Below are 22776 nucleotides of genomic sequence, written 5' to 3' on the forward strand. Positions count from 1 at the left end.
TGTGTCCCAGGAGTCATTTGCAGTGTCATTTACATGCTGACTGTGTAACCATGGTTTTGTTTCTCTCTAGCACCTTGCCTCCATGGTGTTCTACCCAGCAGATCTTGAAAAGTTTGTCAAGCTTTGTATAGGCACGGTTTAATCCATTTAAAATTATACTAGCTGGTGTGATCTTTTTAAGGAGAACTTCAGATCATGTTGATGATTGTCTTAACTTACTTTGCTAATTAAAATAGACAATATGTAGCTGGATTATGTTTAAAAGAAAAAAAAAAAAAAACAAAAAACAACCAAATTGCCAGTGTTTTCCAGATCCCTGGAGCTGCCATCTCCTGCTTTGCTCTGAGTAGACCCTTCAGGGCATTGTTTCTGAAAGAGATTACATGATGAAGTATTAGATTAAGTATCTTGTTTGGATTTTAGGATTTTCTTACTTGGCAGTGTAGATGTATCCTGTATTGATCAGCTCTTTTTGCCACGTAATCAAAACCTAAATGACTACTGTTTGCCCAGATCACAAGCCACAGATGAAGGTCCTCTCATCACAAACTGCAGTACTGCCTGAAGGGTAGGGGGAACCCATTCTTCTGATGAGTTTTACTCAAGACTTTTCTGCAGTAAATCAAGGTCGTTTTTCAGTGCATTCTTTTTTCCCCTTAACTTCTCTGAAATAATACGATGGCAATATTCTCAAGCATTTGCATGCCAGGTGAGGAAAGAACTAAGAACAGTCCTGCTCAACCCTCGTCTGTGGTAGGGGTTGATTTAAACTGTTGTGGTGGGGTTGAGCTCACCTGAAAAGGCACAGGATACTGGCTGCTCTGTGAACCACTTGGCTGTTCTCTGTGCTACTCTGGTTTTCTCTTGAGGCCTTGGCAGTCTGTGCTGTGTAATGCTGTCTCTGGTTCCTTTTTTTCCTGCAAAACATGATTCTGTTTCCTTCTCGCCTGAACTGGACTGACAGCAAATGTTGCGGAATAGTGTATATTTCAGGGGGAAAGGGTTCAGTAAAAGAAACTGCAAAGCACCCGAGGCTGTGAGATGCTGGTTACAGTGGTACAGTTGCTGTGCCATCTCAGCTGCATGATGGTGGGTGTGCATTTTTACTGAATTTTAATTGTGGTTGCTGAATGACATCAATGGTGTTTGTCAGCTGAAAGGTAACTCAATTTCTATTTTAAATTTACAGAAACAGTATTATTGAATAGTGGCCATTAGAATCTTACTTGTTTTACTAGAATTCTCCAGAAAGAGGTGATGTTTTTTCTAGCCTATCTATACTTGTATTCAAAACTTAATCTGCATGCTGTCCTCTCTGTATTCTTCATGTGTTGTATTACTGCCAAAATTATGTTGACAAATTAATTGTCTTTGTGTCCTTCCTGAAAAAAATATGACTGAAGCGCTGTACTGTCAATTTATCTTCCTGTGGAAATGCAGCACAGATGGTATGTAACTCAGTGTCCCAGATTCTTCCAAGGAGAGACTCACCGTCAGGTCCCCTTAGAACCTTTCCTCTTCTGATTAGATTACTTTTCAGAACTCTTCTGCCAGTCGTTAGGATTTCGTGGTCAGTTTTTCCTTTACTTCTGTCTCAAGTACTTTTGGAGATACTTCTTTCTCTAGCTGAGGTCCTCAGCCTAAGAACTGATACTTCTCTACCTAATTGTCTTCTAAATGACTGTTTTTAACGTTAACCACCCAACCCCCCTGCCTTCCCTCACCAGTGACTTAAGATGGTTTGTGTTATCCAGCAACAGATAGTTTTGGCATCAAATAAAAATAACTCATTTTGAGATTAAATACTGTTTGAAACAAGGATTGAAACCGTATTCTAGATGAATGGCCTTAAAACTGTGAGTTTAACCCAAAGAGTCGTAACAGCCCCCTCTGTTGTAGAGGGCTGCTGTAGGACCAGCATAGTAGAGTTTATTTGTATCCTTTTATTTTTTGCACTCTGATGTAAAAGGGGTAGTTTTGGTGCTGGTGGTGCCTGGAGTTTTCCCGCCTCCTCCATTACTCCCTCAGGTCAGCCAACTACCAGCCAGATGAGATACAGCTGAAAAATAACCTGCAAAGCAAACCTGGTCAGAGGTTTTTTTTCTCTTGCCTCCTTTGCATCCCCATCAGAGCAGCTTCCAGATCTCATCAGCTCTCAGCCCACGAGCAGCTGTGCTGATGTACCTGAAAGAGCATGGTAGGAAAAGGAATGAGTAAGTTGGACAGGAGCTGTCGAAGCTGGCATTGCCGTAACTATGGATGAAGCTGCCATCTGCCACAGTACTTACTTGTACTGCAACCCCTTCCTATATTCTGTAAAAACATATTCTCTGTTAAAAAAAATTAATTGCACAGCAGCATTTGTAACGCACTTCGTGGAACCTCTGGCTCTTCTTCTGTGGCCAAACCTCTGCATAGGGAGTTCTTTATGAGAATATTTGTGCTTAAGGACAGTAGAACAAAAATACTTAAAGCCTTCCAGCTGTAACCCAAAAATTACCCAGTAGGTGTTTACGCATCCTTTCCTGCAGAGCATCACTGTCGTGAGCATCTGAAACTTAGTGCTCACACAGATCCCATCAAGTAGTTGTGCTTTGTGGTTGGTCTTGCAGGGCTTGTTCTAGCAGCAGCTTATGAATCTTTCACCAGTTTCCAGAGACACTGTTGCTGCAGGAAGAGGGAAGCCATTTATCTGCATATTTCTCTGGTAGTAAAGTGGATGGATGTCCAACAGTTCCCGACCTTGCATCTCTGCTTTCCTTGTGCAGAGACTGATAAGGAGTGACAAAGCAGCCTTTCTTGGTTGAGACTGAGAAGTCTTCAAGATGTCAGTCTTGTTTCAGAGAACTGCTGTTGCCCTCCATGTGTAAAAGGCACAGAGTTGTTAAGTCTAGAAGTGTCTGTGTTCAGCAAGGCTGTCATGGTGGTAGAGATACAGGTGTTCCCTTGGCTCCTCTCATGTATTGTTGGTCGGTGCGCTTTGTTTAGATGAGATTTTCAACTTGAAATTTGTGAGGAGAAAGCTCTCATTGCAGGTAATGAGTTAGGTTATGTTGTTCCACATTACTTTGCCAACAGCAAGGCAGGTCTGTGCAGTGTTTACACCTAGGAAATGTTGCCTCCTGCGTGTTGTGCTGTAACTTCTGCTATAGGTGTGGCTGTATCAACATGAACATTGTGTATACAGGTGTTTATGTATACATTTTATAGGAAAAGCAGCTTTATGTGCAGCAGTATCAAAACCTGCAACTTTCTCCCTACCTTCTAGCATGTGTGATAGTTTGCTGCCCCAGGTAACTGCTACCAATGTGTAGGAAAGAGGCTGAAGTGCCTGTGATGGCACAAGGAGGAATCCAGCAGCATTTGAAGGTGTGCAGTGTCACGTGTGCTGCCCCGTGGCCTTCCCGGTGACGGGCATTGCTGCTCTCCTTCAGACGGCGCTGGCGCAGGGCGCGGAGCACACTTGCACTTCGAACCCGTGTGCCCTCAGCTGCCGAAGCCAGGCGGCTGCCAGCCTGACAGGGCTGCCCCGGGGCAGAGATGAACCCGGAGCTGCTGTGGGGCTGTACCCATTGGGCTCTGGGGAGGTGGGGCAGGAGCCTGGCGGAGCGGGTGGGGGTTGTAGTTGGAAACAAGATGACAAATGCCAGACTTTCTCTGAAGAGTTTCCTGGGCGCTCTGTAAATCACCATTATTTCTAGACTGTGCTGGAGAGTTCCCTGGCTGATGCGCTTCCCTCAAGACTCAGCAGTGCTTAGTTTGTATTTGTGTATGGTTCAGTTTTTATCTTAACAGAAATTTCTTCCCAGATAGCAGGATTGGTTAGCTCTCCTGCATGCAGCAGCGTCAGTATTCGCCCACAGGTGGCTGTTGCGGAGCTAGGGGTTAGAGGTGACAGCCCAGGGCTGAGGGGTGAGACGTGTCCAGTCCTTCCCTGAGGTCTTTGCTTGCTCTGTGTGTTGGTGTGGCCGTTCTAGTGGGTATATACATGGGGAAAGTCTTCATCCTTGTTGCTAGGAAGCTTCACAAAATGGCTTAAAAATTGTGACATGCAAGAGATCTTTTTGTTCTGTGACAGGTGAGTGTGTAGGTAACTTTTCAGACTCGTGGAGACAGGCAGAAGTACCCTGTAGAGGAATTTTTAAAGGACCGAGGACATATGTTACCACTGTCCAACCAACAATGGTAACATATGTCCTCGGTCCTTTAAAAATTCCTCTACAGTACCCTGGCTGCTTCTCGGTAGTGTAAAAAGCATTACTTTGTTTGGCATGGGAAAGGTTTTTAAAATGAAGACTCCTGTTGTGATGTCCTCATTGATCAGAAAGATTTACATTTCTGGTGCCACAGAGCGTTCTTTGTGTGTTCATTTGTCAGTGGGTATTAATCAGCTGAATCAAGATTTGTTTTTCTGAAATGCATCCATTGAGCTAGATGCTGTGAGCACTTACCTGCTATCTCAAGAATCTCACTGTAACAAAATATATTGGCAGGGTTGCCACGGCCTTTTTGTTGTTCTGGATTTCTGCCGGAATGCTGTGCAGAGTTGAAAAGGCAGGCAGCTTACCGTTGGGGCAGGGACATGGGGGGAGGCTCCCTGACAGTTGTGCCACTTTGTTGAAGAGTGAATGAATATGCTGTCAGGGTCTTCCCCACCTCCTTCCCCCCAACCCCCACCGCCCTTGTTTGGCTTTGTAATCGCTCAGTGGATATTGCCTAACAAAGGGTATTTTTATGGGCTATTAGCTTTGTGGTGTTAGGCATTATAAATAGATGTGTGTGCATGTATTGTTTTCCATTACTTAAGGTAACTGTAACCCCTGTAACAAACAAATTATTTCAAAGGCCTGTGGATGCAGTCCCTCGCTTTAAACGCCTTCTTTGCAGCCATTGTTTTGCTAAGAGCTCTGATTCTGATTCAGCATAAAATTTTTGTGGAAAGCCTTATTTTACCACCCCCCCTCCCCAAACAAAAACACCAAACCAAACCCCAACAAACCAAACAAAACCAACCCAGATCTGTAATGCAGACGTTAAGCTTTTGTTCCTGATGAGAAGATACAGATTTGGAGAGGCTGATCAGAAATTTTTATTACTTTGATATGAAGTTATCAGAAATTAGCAGTTGTTCTGTCAGCTCCCTTCTTGCTAAGAGGAGGCAGCTAAATTGTTCTTGCTTCCATTCCAGCAGCAGCTTTTTGTGTTAGTGGGCAGTAATGTTGTCAGCAGCAACACCACTATGAAGCTAAATCCGCATTATAACCTTCTTTATGCCAGACATACAGGTCATTATGACTTAAAAACATTAAGCAAGAACAGTAATAATAATGAACTTTGAAATAAGCGAGCTGCAAGCCAGACTGCAGTTGGCTTCCATATACTGAACAGCTTTGGTCATGGACTGATGCTTTCAGTGAGTGTGGGGTTGGCCAGAGGAGCAACAGCACTGTCCAGCATTGCGGGCAACAGAGCGCTGCATGAACCCGCTGGCAGTAGAAAAAAGTCAGATAAATGTTTGAGAACCTGCATTCGATCGCTACGTAATGACCCGTGTTCAAACCCACAAGGACGCCGTGCCATCTGTCCCTCTCGCCAGCCTAGTAGTGCTGTTGCATGTATTCTGTCGTTTTGCAAACAGAACAAAATGACCTCATAAATCTTATTGCTCTCAGGTGCTGATCACCTCATTCTGGGGGCTTTTGGTGTTCCCCAGTTACTTTGGTTTCTGACAGATCTTTGACCACGCTTGCTCTTTCCTAGTCTCACTCACCATAAAGGCTTTGCTGTCACTTGTCTTCTATAGTGACCCTTGATGTAAATAAACTGTTAATTTTTTTGCAGTAGCTCTGACCCTTCTGTATATTCCTTTTATGTGCTGTCATTTGGTTCTACATGCTACTTGCTCCCAGATAATAATTGATTCTGTAAGATAATTGTTTTTTGACTGCTGATTTAAAAATCTCTTTTATCTGCCTAATTGGAATAATTCAGTACAATTTAGTTCTGGAATATTCAGATAGCAAGATGTAGTATTCATGTGAATGTAAGCCTTGCCCAGCTAATACTTTTATTTAGGGGTGATGGGAGAGTAAATGTTGAGAAGAAATGTTGCCCAGAATGGTTCATGGCACCTGTTTAAGTAGAACTCTGTTGATGGGAGTTTTGCAGTTGGGAATGAGACATTGTTGAAGCCTTATAAAGGGGAATTGTAGGAATTGTTTGTAACTGTGCATGTACCACACTGCACGTTTGTGTTTGTACAGCTGAATTAACTTGAGTTTTTGAGAAAGTTGTGGGTATCAGTCATTGATTAAAGCAGTGCTAATGAGTAGAAAAAAACAGGTTAAGAAAATTGCCCGGGTAAGCCTGTTAGGATGTTGTTCCTGGTGGCAATTACCAGCTTGTTAACAATCTACCTAAGGACATGGGAACACCCTTAACAGGACCCACCAAAACTTTGAGGAAACTCTTGTCTTAGAGATGGGCAAAGTCCAGTATTGGTGAGATCTCTGGTGTTTCTAGATCCTGTGCTATAAAAAGAAACAAGCAGGAAATGAGTTAAACGTGTATTTCTAAATTTGGCACGTAGCCTTTAGGGGAGGGGGAGTCTGAGTATTACAAATTGGATGTTTCTTTTAAACAACATAAGGGCAAGATGAGGGAGATCAAATACTGTCTTTTGATGCTGTTTGACTTTCACTGAATTGGATCTAACTTTAACCAGAAAAGTTTTGGATTTACCAGAAACAGATGCTTTAAATAAATCTTTTTGATATTAAGCAAAAAAAGCCAGTTACACAGTGCAACTAATTTGTAGTTGGTTATATTGAACATAATCACTCAGTCACTCAGTACTGATCTTTATGAGAGATTCTGTCATAAAATTTTAAGAAAAAGGTTTTTATGATGTGTCTATCACTGATTGATATTGTAATTAGCAGATGGATGCAAAAAAAGACAACCTTTTAATCAAACTTTGATGCATGGTTTCCAGAGGTAATACTTCTAGTACATTCTTTGGGGGGTGGTACTTGGGAATGCTGCTTCTCTCTGTCCCTCTCTTTTTATTGTCTTTAAAAAAAAAGTTAAAAAATTACTATCCAAGATTTCTACTGTTCCTTACAGTGACTGTGACTGGATAGATTCTAAAAGTGGAAGTTGTAACCCAGCATGGTCACACACCCTGTCAATGTGCCATAACATATACAGCAGGAAGAAATGTTGTATTTCCTAATTTCCTGAGCAGAGTAAATTGGCAGCGCACTGACGAGTTCTCCCAACTATAAACATGTCTGAGTAGAGTAGAAATGAATTGCAGTTGTCTGCAGCCAGTGGTGGTCAGCGGTTGATATCTGGTTCGTGAGAAATTGTAGACTGTGTAACTTGGAAACTTTTTGATTTTTTTTTTATTTCCTTCTTGGATGCCAGTGAAATTTCAGGCAACTGTTAACTGTAGTACTTGTCCATGATCGTATGAGATCTTATAGCAACTTTGTGTGCTTTGCCAGTTAGTGCTGCTCTTGACACTAAAAAACCAAGTATGTAGCATAATGCAAGCCAGCGACAACTTGAAATATTTTGTGCTTTGAAATAAGATGGGTGGAGGACAGAAGGCTGCTGGAGGGCTGCCTGCACGAAGCAGCCAGGCTATTGAAAAATTTTGTGGCACCACTTAAAGGGGAAGAGTGAGGAGAGAACTGTGCACTGTAGTAGACAGCATTAGGTGTGTCTGTAGGCAGTGTCCTGTTTTTCGTTAAATGATAATACTGATAAACATTGCAGTGCAATCTGCAGTTAGTGTCAGACCTTTAAAAAACAAAACTAAACAAAAAATCCCAAACACCCCACCCCTTGATTATTCTGTGTGATTGAGACAGACTCTGGCAACCACTCAATTTAGGCAGCTGCTTCTAAGCACCCCTGAAAAAATGTCTTCGTTTTGGTTAACCCATGTTGTTAAACACTTGCATGGCAAGTGTCTGTTCATCCTGTTGTCCTCTTCTTACATGTTTGAGGTTTGTTTGTAAAACAAACCATGGAGAACACTGGTGGTGCACTTTAAAAAAAGAAAAAAAAAAAAAAGGAAATGCTGCAAGAAGAAGGATTTTGAAGAGCCAGTGTTAGTAATTAGATAATGTAATAAAGGGCTGAAATAAAACATTTCAAAATACTTTAGCTTTTTTTTTTTTTTCCCCCTGTGCTATAAGAGAACTTTTTTTGTTAGCTGGTTTACTCTAGGGAGTTCAGGATTCTTTGAGGGACTCATCCTGTATTGATTTGAAGAATCAGTCAGCAATACACAGGCGAGCAGAGGTTATCTTTATTCTGGAGCACTGGGTGCATGGGGGATCGCTCCACCAAAGTCATGCACGCTGAGGGGACTTTTCAGTCCCCCTTTATACAAGCTACTCATACCTATTCATTAGTTTTCCAAGAAATTGTTTATATATTCATTACAATTCTGAGAATTCATTTACATATCTCGTGCCTGCGCAATGTCCTTGAGGAGTTGTCTCTGTGCAGACTCTGTTCCTTAGCGGTCATGTTTAAAGTCTCCATCTTCACCACGTTGCATGTACAACAGGAATCTAAGACCAAATGTCCCTTCTAAAGATAACCAACCCAGGGACTTAGCAGTCTGTGCATCCGTCATGTGGCAGTAAGGGTCCTTGGACACTTCCCGACTTTTAACTAAACATAGGTGTGTCATCCTTTAAGTAAGTGGTACAGCATTCACTGTTCAGTATAAAGGCTGAAGGCAAGATCAGTGTATGGGTTTCAGCGGCTTCTGCGTTTTTAAGGATTGCACTGACGTTGGCGTGCCAGTGTAGGTAATTCTAATGACCTGCAATAGCTGATCTGCATGAGCTCTTACACCCCAAACTGTAAAGTACTTCTAATGAGCATTGTGGAAGTAAATGCTTTTGTTTTCTGGTAAAATTCGAAATGCAGGGAGGATTGGAAAGCTTTCAGAGGCCAAAGGGACTTGCATATATGGACCAGAGGGCAAATGATAGGGAGTTCTTAGAGCAGGCATGTTTAGGGTAAGAAGTCAGCACAGGGTTTCGGTTTCTGTTCCCATTTTCCCTGTTTCCAATCTGTGTTTGGTGTCGGTGGCAGACTGGAGCATGTGGCACATGAGCACCGTGTCCAGCTCAGCCTGCTGTGTATTGGTTTTGTTCATCGTTTAGCAGTCACACAGAGCTTTATTTCATTGAACATTTCTGGTATCATACTGCCTTTGTTACAAGAGGAAATGTGTTAATGTGTGCTTGAAGTGGTTTGTTTCTAGAAATTCTAGTCTAACCAGATCAGCAGTGCTGTTTCTTGCATTTGGCAGCTGCAGCTAGAGAATGGGAAGTTGCTTTGCCGGCATCGCTTACACTGAGCTCTGCCAGGTGACATCGCCACCCTTTGACTTGTATCATCTGAAGGTTTCCCGTATTCTTCTGCCAAAGGAGAGCTGATCTCGCCCTTCCACAAACCATTTAAGTTGTCATTAGCTTATGAAAGTCAGGGGTTGTGTCAGGTGAAGTGTAAAATGTGAGAGAAAGTCTAATGTTTTTGTAAAAACAAGTAATTTATTTTATTTTTTCACAGGTTCTTTAAAGAACTTGAAGCAAGACATCAAAACAACATCTTTATTGATGATATCAGTGATATAGTTGAAAAGCATACCTCCTCAACGTTTGATCCATATGTAAAATACTGCACCAATGAAGTCTATCAGCAGCGAACGCTTCAGAAATTACTGTAAGAACTGATTTTAAAATACGATTGCAAGATCACTCCCTTTGTAGGACGAGTGGGTAGTAGGCTGTGGTGTTTGGTGCAAAACCTATGGCTTCCAGCTGAGCATGTACTTACATGCTCAGCGTTCCTTAATGTACAGGTTCCTTTGAAGTAATTGAGAGTGAAAGTACACCTGGCTGTGCGGGCCGGTCTGTTTGTGGTCATGTGTTACGTTCCCTCTCCACTGACAAGTATGGTTTAGTCAGTGTCAGACACACACGCCATGTTTGTCCCACGGGAGGCTGCTGCACTCACGTTTGCCTACAGGAGAACTTGAGGTTTCTAAATGGCAATACTGGTCTGGCGTTTTAAGTAAAATAAAGCTGAAGGCTTAGTCAGTATGACTCCTGCAGATCACACTTTCCTATTAATAGAATAACGATTTATTTAAAATCTAGCAACTTTCACAATTCTTTGGTAAAACATACTGTTTAGTTCTCTTCCCATTTTCCCCAACAGAGCCACAAATCCAGCATTTAAAGAGGTGTTATCACGGATCGAGTCCCATGAAGATTGCCGGAATTTACCAATGATCTCTTTCCTCATTCTTCCCATGCAGAGAGTTACTCGTCTCCCCTTACTGATGGATGTGAGAACAGAGTTATTTTTCTATTTTTCCTTGATGCATATTCTTTTAATGTTACATTGTTCCTTACGAAATTCCTGGTTCTCTTCATATCTTCTTACTTACACCAAGTCCGGGGCTGTAGATACTGTTGATTGTGAAGTGCTGTTGTGGTTTTTTGCTTACTGTGCCTGGTATCTCCTTTTCCTGATCCTCCATTCAAAAATTAAATATTTGACATTCTGATAGAAAAATGGTGTAGGAAAGGGTCAAAACAATGATGAAACCAAGGAGGAACCTAGCACAAAACCTGTATATAGTATTTGGGTTAAAATTAAACCCTACAGTTTAAGAAACAGGACTTCCTGTCATATACGTTAGGTGAGGGTCCTTTAACAGTGAATACTTCCAGGAACAGGGTCGTTAAGACCCTCAGGTAAAAGGGTCCTGGTGTAACCCCGAAGAACAAACTCCGCTCTCGAGCGCATGGTGGCTGTTGGCGAGCGGGACAGTATTGATGCACTTGCTGTCCCCACAGTGTGCTACACTGGGATGTTCCCTTCCTCTGCAGGTTACTACGTGACTTAGGAAGCCTGACGATGTGCCAGTGAGCGTTTGTGAAGTGAAGTTCACAACGCTAGAACTAAATTTATGAGCTTGACCACCAGCAACAGTGCAGATGAAAATCCAGGCTCTGATTCTAGCATTGGCAGGATCCAGAAGCAGGACTAACAGTTTTGTTTTATATATTTGCAAACTGTGCGCTGATTAATTTGATCATGTAGATAGTTACTTAGTTCATTCATGGACACTGAAAACTGTCTTCCCTGCAGTACGTTTCTAGGTGAAAAATGGAATAATAACCCACTAGGTGTGCCTTCCCTTTCTTCAGTTTTTTCCTTTCTTTGCATCCTTCCCCTTGCATCCTTCCCCTCTTTGGCTAAAATAATCTAAACAAGCAAACCAAGGATTTTACTTTCCACTGTTACAGTTTTGTTTTGTTTGTTTTTCTTGGAGATGGTTGTGTAAACCTTATATCGAGACTTCAAAGTGAGTTTGATTTTTAAGGCTTCAGTACCAGAAATATGGCTCCAACTACATTAAAACAAATGAAAAAAAGTGATTTAACTGGTCTGTCATCGATTTAGATGCCTGTTTCTGACAGCACTTCATCTCCACCTCGAACTCATAAGAAAAACTCTGTCAATAGTTAAAACTGTCATGTGTAAGTCATAGAATTTATTTCTCATTACTTTCCAGTACTTGCTCTGTCTGGATGCTGCAGCTGCCTTCTCTCCCATGTGCTTGTTTGTTTTAATAAAATAATAGTTATGTATATTTTTCTATGGTACACATAACAGCATAGCCTTATGAGCTTTTTCTGTGAATCCTTTGGGAATACCTACCTTCCACAAAAAGGTCAGACAGAGTAACCCGGCGCAGTTTTCTTACTGCACTTATGGTTGTACTTCAGTGGGCAGTTCAGCTTCCAGGAAAAGCGTAATGCTGCAGCAGGAATGACCTGTTCCTGTGCGGCTGCAGGGGATCCCATTGTGGTTTGGGAAGAAGGAAGAGGCAGGGCAGCAGCAACTCCCCTCGCCGGGAGGGTACAGCCCAGCTCTGCCACAGCGTGCCTGCGGGTGGAGGTTGGCCCAGAGGGGCAAAACATCGTTTACATCACTTGGCTCCAGAAAGCTTTCATGGGAGGCATTCCTTCGTGTGACCGCGCACTCTGAAGGAGTGATCTGGTGTTCCCTCGTTTACCCCAGTCCACAGCTATCACTGGGTTTCCAACTAATATGTACATAAAATTCTGTATTTGTTACAGTCTGTGCTGCTTAGTTTTCTGAAGTAACTGACATTTTATTTCAGACTATTTGTCAGAAAACTCCTAAGGATTCATCAAAATACGAGAACTGCAAGCAAGCTCTGAAAGAAGTGAGCAAGGTATGTTCCTAAAAGTTTAATCTGGATGCAGAATTCTTTCTACTTTGTTTTCCCGTGTAAATTGCACTGCATGCTTTTGTTATTTCAAAAATCCACTCGGAGAAGTGGCTGCTTTTGTTTTTTGTTAGTCACTAGAGAATTAATTTTCATGTTTATTACCCATTTTGTTCACTGCTTTCATTGTGTAGCCGGACAAATTGATCCTGTTTGCTACCACTCCTTCCAACAGAAAGCCATATGGTGGGCCATAGATACAAAAAAAGCCAAAATGCTGTCCTGACAGTGGAAGTCTGAATTTTCTGAGCAAACTTCAGCTTTTGTTGTAAATTAATCAGATTATCTTCTGTCAGTTGTTCAAAACTGTTCTCCTGTAGTCACGCTCTTCTGCCAAGAACGGATGGCAGAAGAGCACAAGTCCATTTTCCATGAGTGAATTGCAAATTTCAACAGCACTTACTTGTATAATAAATTCCAGTTCCTTCCATTTGAACCCGAGCAATCAGATTACCTTTTTTTAAAAAAAAAAATAGTGGGAAATTACAGTCCATCTGTTTAGTATTTATGTTCTGGAATGAGACAGTTCTTTAAAACAGAACATGGTGGTACAAAAACTTAAGGATCTAAGGGCTAGCTATTTTTTGCTTCCAAGATCTGGGAATTTCCAAAACTACAGTGCATTGTAGGCTGTTTGGAGCTGCGAAGTACTGGGCGTTCTTTATTAAAACAAAAGCTTTCTCTGCATGTGTAGTGGGTTTGCGTGGCCAGGTTTGGTAGCGGGGGGCTACAGGAGAGCTGTAACCCTTCTCAGTCAGAACTTTGGGCTGAACCTGTGTACCATGTAGACTCCCCTGAAGAACAACTGATTCTCATGGCTTTGTAGGGTAACTCAGGTTGCGGGGATCTCAGGAGATCAGCCAGTGCAGCCTCTGGGCGGAATCGGCTGTGGGGTCAGACCTGCTTACTCGGGGCCACCTTCAGCCTGGTCTTGAAAACTTTGTGATCCAGTGTGAAAATGTCAGTTCCTTCATAAATTTTATGCGTCCCTGGAAGTGTGTTTTATAAAGGAACAAGAGTTTGTGTTACAAGCCTTGAGTACATTAAACCTGTTAAATAAATGTCTTGGTTTTTAGCTGGTGCGTTTATGCAACGAAGGTGCTCGGAAAATGGAAAGGACGGAAATGATGTACACGATTAACTCCCAACTGGAATTTAAAATCAAGGTATGATGATGATATTTCTGACCATAAGTCATGTAGCTTAGCAATAGCTTTGACTGCGTGTTAAGTTTTGATGGGTTCATTGCCAGCATAACCGAAGTAAATTAGCATGGGCTGTAAATACTGATGTGACTTTTCAGTCAAGGAAGACAGGTTCATGTTCTGGAGTAGCTGAAGCCCTGGAAGCCTGGAGGGTAACCACCAAGGACTGTTGCATCTAACCAAGCAGATTAAGCTTCCAGATGAGGCTTTTCAGGGAAAGGGAGTATCTGGATATATATTTTTAAAAAGAGTAATTTAGCATTAATTACTGAAGAATGAGGTATGCCCAGGCTCTGGGTTTACCTTTTCGGATTAAACCCTGTCCCCACTGGGGGGACAGCACCTGTGCCACCAGTCACGGTACGGTTTTCTGCTGTTTGACGTAATTTGTAACAATGTGTGTGATGGTCTCGTCACCACTCACACACAGTCATATGCTGCGGTGCCTCTGTGTCCGTCCCGTCGTCCATTCCCTCACGGCTTGCCAGGGTATTAACTGCCTTTTTGTCTCTTTCTCCTGATGTGAAACAAAAGCGGAAGAATGCACAGTAGCCCTTCCGCGCAAAGGGAGGCTGTGTTGCTGCACAGCGCACCTGGCCAGCTGCCTGTGCTGTGGAAGGCTCTCATAGGATGGGAACTTGCTGGGTGGATTAAGAACTGTTTTTTGGGGAGGTGCTGCAGTGCGCTGTGGAACAGTTCTGTCTGCTGTGCTGGCACGGCTGGCTGTGCGCGAGCAAGGGGTGGTAAATTCCATCATCCCTGAACTGACTGTTCTGCAAGGTGTGGGGAGGTTTGACGTTCTGCTTAGGCTTCTGACTGCAGCTGAAGGACAGATGGTGCATTTGTAGAGAGTGAATTAGTGTGTGTAATTGGAGCTGTAAACAGTGGGACTTGCATAGCACTTTCCTATCGCACAGAAATTCTTGCATTGAAATGATCTGTGATGGCAGGATAACAAAACTTTTGTCAAGTATTTTCACTTTAAGTAGAAAGGTTGTGTTTTAGCAAAACGGTTTTTAAATATATATTGAATTAAGTATTCTTTGCTGTAAAGACAAAGTTAAGTTGCTGTGAAGATTTTGCTGTTAGGAGAGGCAAACTGCTGCTGCTTGGCGCAGAGATGCTCTCCCATACGTGACAGGAGTATGCTCAGGTAAATGCCTTTAGGCCAGGGAAGGGTCCCAGTAGTATTTGACTGTCTGAAAACTGGTATTGGATACCCAGATCTACAGCAGCATGAATTAACAACCCAGGCCTGTTTCTACTTGGAATTACGGTCTGTTTGTACAGGAGTCTGATGGCCTGCTGTAAAAAAACGGTCTGTGTGAGGCGTCATCCTCTTTGTGGGAGATGCTGGAGAACAGGGTGGTGTCCACGGAGGCAGCGCTGCAACCCCCCCGGCCTGGCTGGCTCCCCCAGGAGCTGGCTCTGGCTGTGCCTGAGGGCAGAAGCTGCTGCCCCGGCCTGCGACAGCACATCTGGCAGCAGCGTGACTGCGCAGCTGAGATCCTGCGACGCCTGCCTGGGACTGCACGCTCTGCAGCAGCAGGCTCCAGGGTGGGGAAATAATCCCAGCTAAACTACACCTTTATTAATGCAGTTCAGTTTGGTAATCCCACAGCTCTGTCTTGCTAGTGCAGGTGCTGCTAACCCTCAAGTAATTTTAAAAACTCCTAGGCTACTGCAGTATTAAAATTTTTGTTTTTCTAGCAGGAAAAAATAGCAGACACTATAGTCATAGTTAGTAGCCGTTTTATTGTACTTTCAAGGTATTCAAGTACAGTTACTTTTTTTCTTTTCAGTGTTTGTTAAAATACCGTTTCTATAACCAATGTCTCATGGTTACATAATGAGTGTCCCTTTGTGAGAAGACTTTGTTACTACTACACATGTAGTAAGTAGAGGTCCATGTTTTTAAAACAGTTCTTTAAAGGATCTTGGTCGGCCTTCGAGGAAGTGCTGTGTCTCCACAGAAGATGATTTTCAACTTGTCTCAAGTATTTTGCTTTTCAGGCTTGGACTAAAAACTGAAAGCAATTACAGTATTTACTTGTAACAAACACTTCTTACCGAGTGACACGGCTACATTTGCTAAGTGTGGTGATAATAGCCTAAAATAGTTTGGATCTTCTGAAGTCCTTGGGTGATTCACCTTGCAGTTTGGTTCAGTTTTCAAATGCACAGAAGTACCGAACAGTGTGTTATGTGCGTATAGTTTATAGCCCCTCACGTTCCCCACGGGAAGAGGACGGACACTATTGCTCCCGACTTCACAGAAGCCAGAGGCCCTGCACAATTCACTGCACACGCTCTAACTGGCAGTTCTTGCTGTTTTCATGGGAGTAACAACAACTTCATCCATTTTGCTTTTCTGTATTTTTTAATGCAAAATTCTTTGTGCATCTTAAATATAACATATTTGTGGATGTGGTTTAGACCTTATCTGTGGCTTGAGAGCTTGCCAGCTGGCATATGAAAGACTGCCTTGGCCACATTTCAATACACTTTTAAGTTCTGACAGCTTTTTTTATACAGAAAAGAGACGGTATACACGATGTACTCTTTTGGCAATTAAGGAAAGATTTTAATATTACAGTAAAAACAAGCTGCCTCTGGAATACAGTCCAAGAATATAGGACAATGTGGTGAACTTGCTTGGAGGACAATTAGTTCATCCTGAAATAGAAATCTTCAAAGTACATTTTGTCTGTAAAACAAGCATCATGGTGCTGTAATTCTGTTTTGTAACCACTATAGATTAGGTAAACTATTTCTATTCTTGCTTCAGCATCCCTGTGTTCTGGGATTTTTGTTTATTGTTTTGTTAGATGTAACTGTAGAGCATTTTATGGGGATACAAGAGAAGCTACTCAAATATTGTCACCTTTGTATGTAGCTAATCTGTAAATTCAGTTTTTCATGAAGATTCAGAAGTTTTTATTCTTGAGTTTCTCAAATTCAGCCCCAGAAAAACTGTGGTGAGTTTTTCTTTTGTGACTTCTGTGTTCAAGGACCATGTAGCCCAAAGTCTTTCAGTTTTGCACAGTCACAGAAAACGCAGTGGGGTGTCACTGTTCAGGGGTGGGCTGGTGGTGTCACGTGGAGCCATGACTGCATTTCAGTAAATGTAAAAGCTATATTTTTAAACAATGCATTTTGATGTTACTTGAAGGTATGGAACCAGCCAAGTTTTGATTGGAAGTATGCCAAGTTTTTTAAAGCCAAATGATGATAAAACTTTGCTTGATTTCAATGACTGAGCTTGGGAGTTCTCTGAGCGTTGTATCTGAGTACTGAGCGAAACTAGCCTGTCATTAACAACCTGTGGGCTTTAATGGGGTCTTTAAAAAAATGACCTTCCGTAAGAAAAATTGCGTGATACAGTCCTAGAAGAAAGTAATAAAGTTGACTTGGTAGAAGTCTGTTAGCCACTGCTCCAAAATGAATCGCAGTATCGATTAATGAACTTGAAGTTACAGGGATTTATAACCAGGCTGATATACTCTGATACACTAACAGACTTGGATAAAAATCTGTTTATGAAACACAGATTTGAAACTAAATTTTGCATTTCCAAATTGGAGAATACAGTAATACAAAACTAGAGATGTGAGGGAAAAAAAAAAAAAGTTATACCAATAAAACCAGCATATGTGAGATTAGGTTGATTTGGAGGAAATGTCCAAAGGGAATTTCACCAGGATTCAATCCATTAATACTATCTTGGTAGTGTGAATGCAAAAATACTAGGAATCACAGCAGGTAAATTAAATATGTTGGTATTTATTTGTAGTCACTGTGGAAGGATGCAAGTGTTGAGAGGTCCTGAAAGTGTAGCAAAGGTTTTGTTCTAGTAGATGCCTGTGTGCAAGTGCCAGGTGATGCTGAATGGTCATTGCCACCTGTTCTGGGTATGTGGGGACATACAGCACTCTAGGACAAGGTAAAAAAGCTCAAGGCTTCTTCAACCTGTATCAATTGCAATCAACAAAACTGCAGTCGCTCCAGAGGGCTGCTGCGCTATGAGCAGCCTTCACCTGCTATTGGTACACACTAGCTACCTTCCAAGGGAAAGCGCAAGGAAGAGTTCCCTGCCTGCGTGGTGGTAGAAAAAGCATCTCCGTGAAAAATTCCATTGTGTGCCGTTTCAGTCAATGTAAAATCATACCTCAAAATTCAAAACCACGGGGGTGTCTGCACATCAATTTAGAGTTATTATTTTATTCTTCCAGCAGCAAGATCCCAGTCAAAGCACCGTTTTGGTTTTGGCGTAGGATATGGGGCAAGTATTGACATGTTGAAGTTAGCTTAGAAAGGCAGCTAAAGCGATTAAAAGATGCAGAAAGACAACCCAGGCCCAGTGAAGATGACAGCTGACAAACTGAATGAAGAAATACTTCTTTACAGGCATGTGAAAGGTGCTTTAAATGAGGGGTAAAAAGCAGTTGTCTTCATTAGTCTAATCATGTGAGACCAACAGTGAATTTGAACAGCAGCAAAGGAAGTAGGCACATTTAGTAAGCAGCAAGCCAGTTACATTGAAAGTAGAAACAACAATTTGATTATTTTGCTTAAGGATGAAGAAAAATATATAAGCTCCAAAAAATATAGCAGTAAGCACTTAATTACTGTGTCAGGTGTCTTGGGTACAAATGTTCAGCAGTGTGGGCAAAGCAGCTGCCTCTCCTGTTCCTGTGGCGTTGTGTACCCGCTGAACCAGCTGTAAGGTCAGGCTGTGCAGCTCGGGCTTTGCTTGCAGAAGTTCCCCAGAGCCTCATCCTTTTTTGTGCCTGGGAGAAGGTTCCAGACATCTGATGCTCTGCCCAGCATGTGGTCAATACCTGCAGGTGCACCAGCATCTTCGGTATTCAAGTTAGGCCCCAAGCAGGTCAACAGCAAGTACATGGAAAACTTCCCTTACCGCTATCAAGGGGGAGAACTTAACTGGTTTACTGTGGTGGTTACCCTGGAAGAGCGATGCTGCCTACACCTCGCAAACCGAGGGGCGAAGGTTTATGCAAACCTGACTGACGTTTCTGGGCAGCAGTGACGTGCGCACAGCAAGTTGCTTCCTCTGTCCTGAGAGGGTGCTCCGATGGCCTCAAGCCCTCAGCCTGGCTTGCCTGTCCCCGTCAGCTGCAGGAGCAAATCACAAAGCAATTACGGTCAAATGCAACAGTCACCGTTTTCAGGCACAGCGGAAGACGGGGCAAAAAGCTTAAGTTCATCCTGAGAGAGAACAGTTACTTGTTAATACAGCCTCTCCTAAGTGGTATCTTGAGATGTTCTCTAAAAGCTTTCAGATGTGCCTTTGAAACCACCAGTGAATTTATGATAGGAGCAAACCATTAGCGTTTCGGCATTAAAGCAGGCAGCTATTTCAAGCCCTACGTATCACATACTGCTTTACCCATTCCTTTGTGTAGCTGTGTTAGACAGAGTAGAAAATGATGCTACCACATTTGACTGATAAGCTTTCTGGCATCTTTCACTTTCCTTACTTTTTGATGGAAAAAAAGGTCTGCACACCCTGAACATGTCAAGTTACAGTTCAGTACTGTATTAGGACCTATCTAATTGTGGATACAATCTGTATTAGGACCTATCTTATTGTGGATGCAATCTCCATAAGCCGTTTGTAAAGTGGAATGTACAGTGTGTTTATGTGTTAAAAGGATGTTACGTTTCTTTAATTTCTGTGTGTGGTACAGAACACACATCAGAAAGAAGGTACAGCACTGTTTTAACTGGCCTTAGGGGTGTGATGAAATGCAGAGTACAGGACCCCTCATGTCTGAGGTAAGAAGCTGAAGCTCTTCTGACTGCGCAGGCAGAAAAGCTGTGAGGTACCTAGAGGAAAATCCAGTGTTCTGAATGTGCTTAAAGAATGATTACTTACTGTACAAAAATTTACATATTCCTCCTGGAAGAGTGTCTCTTCATTTTTAATCACTTTAGGAAGATCTCACATAGCCTGTTCCATCCCAAGTACGACCAGTCAAGTCTGTTCATTTTTACCTTAGATGAGCCATTGTGTCAGGTGCCTGAGTGGTGGTGAAGTATTTGCAGGCTGTTAACTTGGTACGGATTGATGAAGACACCTTAAACCTCAATTATCTCTTTTATGATTGTACTCATCACCTTTGAAGTTTATTCAAGCATTTTTCCCCCAAAATATATAGTATTCTAGTTACCTGACTTCTAAAAATCTGTTTTTTGAGGATTAAAATGTTACTTTCTTGCTTTGTAGCCATTTCCACTGGTTTCCTCTTCACGATGGTTAGTGAAAAGGGGTGAATTAACAGCATATGTAGAAGACACTGGAATTTTTTCTAAAAGGACTTCTAAACAGCAATTGTACTTCTTCCTCTTTAATGACGTCCTCATTATCACCAAGAAGAAAAGGTAAGAGCTTCACTGATACAGAATTGCCTTTGTGTTACCCCTCGAATCGGTGAGAACTGTTTAGTTATCGTTGTCTTTTAAAATTACTGCAACTGTTGTGTGTGAGGGGAAATGAAAACTGAAGCTTTCTGGCTTTGGAATGGCAAACTTGATTGCATCCACAGCATCTTTACAGAATTTTCTAGCCACTTGCTTGTTTCAAAGAATGAAGGAGACTCAGAGAGAAGCAAGTGGGCCTGATTCTTCTGGTTTATACTGCAGATGTAATATGGACTAAACATGTTTTAAGTCCAGTAAATATTTGTAAAACCATTTAGATGTTTTAATCTGCTGTGTCAGAGTAAATAAAGAAGTTGTTTGAGTTTCTAATACTGCTCTATCAGACTGCATTTAGAAATGGAAGTGACTACCTGTTAAACAGGATTTATTTTTGGGAAACCCAATTGAAATTCCAAATTGTCAAACAAATTAAGAAGTTCATACTTGATGCCTTAGCAAAGGGAGAAGTTTTGGAGGGATCAAGTAGTAGTTTTCATTCCCTTCCGTGGTTTCCACAGTTGGGCTGTTTTTGAGAATGATACGAGGGATACAACTTCTAGCAGACTCCATATTTAAATTCTTATCACTAGATTTGAGCGGAGGTTTAGAGTAATTGAATGGAATTTACATCCTCTGTTGTGGTGGTTAAATAAATAATTAATGGATAAACCTAACTATTTTGAAGAACAATTATTTTGCATCTGGGTTGACCAGTTAACCCAAATCCAGTTATTCTTACACAACACCCTTCTGTGAAATCCATAATGTAAATTTTGAGAAGCAGGATAAAATCTGTGAAGAAAATGCTAATATTTAAGCAAAGAAAAAACTAAATGTAAAAGAGGGGGGGAATATTTAAAGTAAAGCTTGGGTTTTTTATAAAGATGAGAAGAAAAGTGGGTCATTTCTCCCCACTATCTTCCTGATGTAAATGTGTTTATGAGTGTCAGCGTTTATCAAAGCTTATGCTGAGATGTTTCTACGAGAATCGCTTGGTAAATCACTGGCTCACTGGAAGCACATCAGAGTTGTATCGCACTTTTTTAAACAGTGCATTTCTTTTCTCGTGGGACTGCTGTTAATATATTGTTGCGTTGGTAGCGAACTAAATGTTTGAGTTGGGAAAACTGAAAAATCTATTATGTGTTGTTACATTGTTTATCGGTTTCCTATGTGATGGCTTGTTGTCCAGATCATAAAGCAGATTTTTATAAATTCTCATCCAAACTTTGAGGCTTCTGATCTATGATAGTTTCCAGCTGCTGGAATTGAAATGAAGCCAAAGTTAACGAACTCATATTAACGATGGGATTCACACAGTCACTCTCCCAAGACCTCCTAAACAAATGGGTGTAACTGAAAAAGACCAGTTTCTGCGAGCCTGCCAGATAACTCCGAGACTGAAGCAGGTTTCATACACTTTGCCCAAGCGAATAAGCTTATTGGTAATTTTAGAGCTTTTGGTGAGCCGTTCTCTCAGCCAGTGTTACCATGGTCACCTCAGCTGTGGACAGAAATATTTGTTGCTGGTTGAGTTTCCATGTTCATATTTCTGCTTGAGCAGTTGCGTTTCAGAAGATTCTTAACATGGCACAAAAATATCACTCCTCACTACTGCACTAAAAATACTAATTACTTAAGTGCTCCAATCATTCAGCTTAATCTTCACCCAAAAGTTAATCTGTAGCTATCCTGTCTGAGCAGTTTGCCATATATGTAGAACCTCGCGCCTGCAGCTGGCAGTGGCTCAGTCCCGACTTCTTGAAAGGCCAGGCTTGATGGTACCCATCAAAGACGTCATCTTGGTGACGGCTAAATAATTTTAGTCCTAGCAGATGCGGCATATATCACTGCTCATGCCCTTGTTTCGGGGACACTTTCCCAATGTCAGAATCATCGTTGGAAGAGCCGTGATTTTAGTATGGAGTGAGGAAGCGTCCCACACCCCTTCTCATAATGAGAACTGTTAAGTTTTAGCTGTGGAAAAGGTAAAGGGCAGTCTTGTGTTGGTGTGTATATTCCAATTGTAATGGTACTTCATCCATCATAATCTTGCTCAGCTACAGTTTCACCTCCTGACGGCAAGGTTTCACTGCCTTCCCTCATCCATCAAGTCAGCTAAATGGAACTCAGCTATCAAATTTTTAACAGATGCTGTATGGCTGTATCGCATGCCTCTATGAAATATTTCAGAGGCTTAACGCTTTCCCTGTTAGCTACTGGGCAGTCCATTTTTATGTGTGTTACAGATACCTTGGTTATCATTTAGGCTCTGATTTGTGTGCTGTAAAGTCGGTTGCTTTATCATGCTTGCCCTTCGAAGAAGTAAGGCAAATGGCTGCTGAGTAATACTCAAGACCAGGCACTGGGATTAGGCCAAAAAGGTACATGTGAACTTGTGATGTCATTCTACGCAAGATTTTTGAAAATTAAAAAAATCTGCATTTCCCTGCTGCTCAGCTTTTAGCTTATTGGGAACTTTTTCCCTGTTCAGTAGTCATTTCTTGTAGCCCCTTCTGTGTAGACACAATCTGAATTCTTAAAATTTTACAAAATTAAAATACTCCCTCTGAATACTTGTGAAGTTTTAGTGTGTTACTTTGAAAAGAACAGGCAGTGCCAGCATGTGTAGTCCTGGTGGAAAGGCCAACTTTTGTATGGCTGGTGCACAAGAAGATGTGAACAGGAAGTCAGCCGGGTTTTGGCATGCAGTGAAGAGCTGGGTGGTGTTTGGACAGCTCAGTGTCCTCTGCCAGGGCTACCTGTGCT

General features: G+C 41.9%; 1 protein-coding gene across 1 annotated transcript in view; it reads left to right on the forward strand.

Annotated features, from left to right (window-relative positions):
* Positions 1 to 22776, forward strand: part of ARHGEF26 (Rho guanine nucleotide exchange factor 26) — a 66467-nt gene that overhangs the window by 23406 nt on the left and 20285 nt on the right. The window contains exons 6-10 of the mRNA XM_080410189.1: positions 9601 to 9753; positions 10252 to 10381; positions 12230 to 12304; positions 13435 to 13524; positions 19814 to 19968. Of these exons, the coding sequence (XP_080266315.1) occupies positions 9601 to 9753; positions 10252 to 10381; positions 12230 to 12304; positions 13435 to 13524; positions 19814 to 19968 (603 nt within the window). The remainder of the gene's footprint in view (positions 1 to 9600; positions 9754 to 10251; positions 10382 to 12229; positions 12305 to 13434; positions 13525 to 19813; positions 19969 to 22776) is intronic.

Source organism: Falco punctatus (genome assembly GCF_963210335.1).
Source record: "Falco punctatus genome assembly, chromosome: 13".
Classification (NCBI taxonomy): domain Eukaryota; kingdom Metazoa; phylum Chordata; class Aves; order Falconiformes; family Falconidae; genus Falco; species Falco punctatus.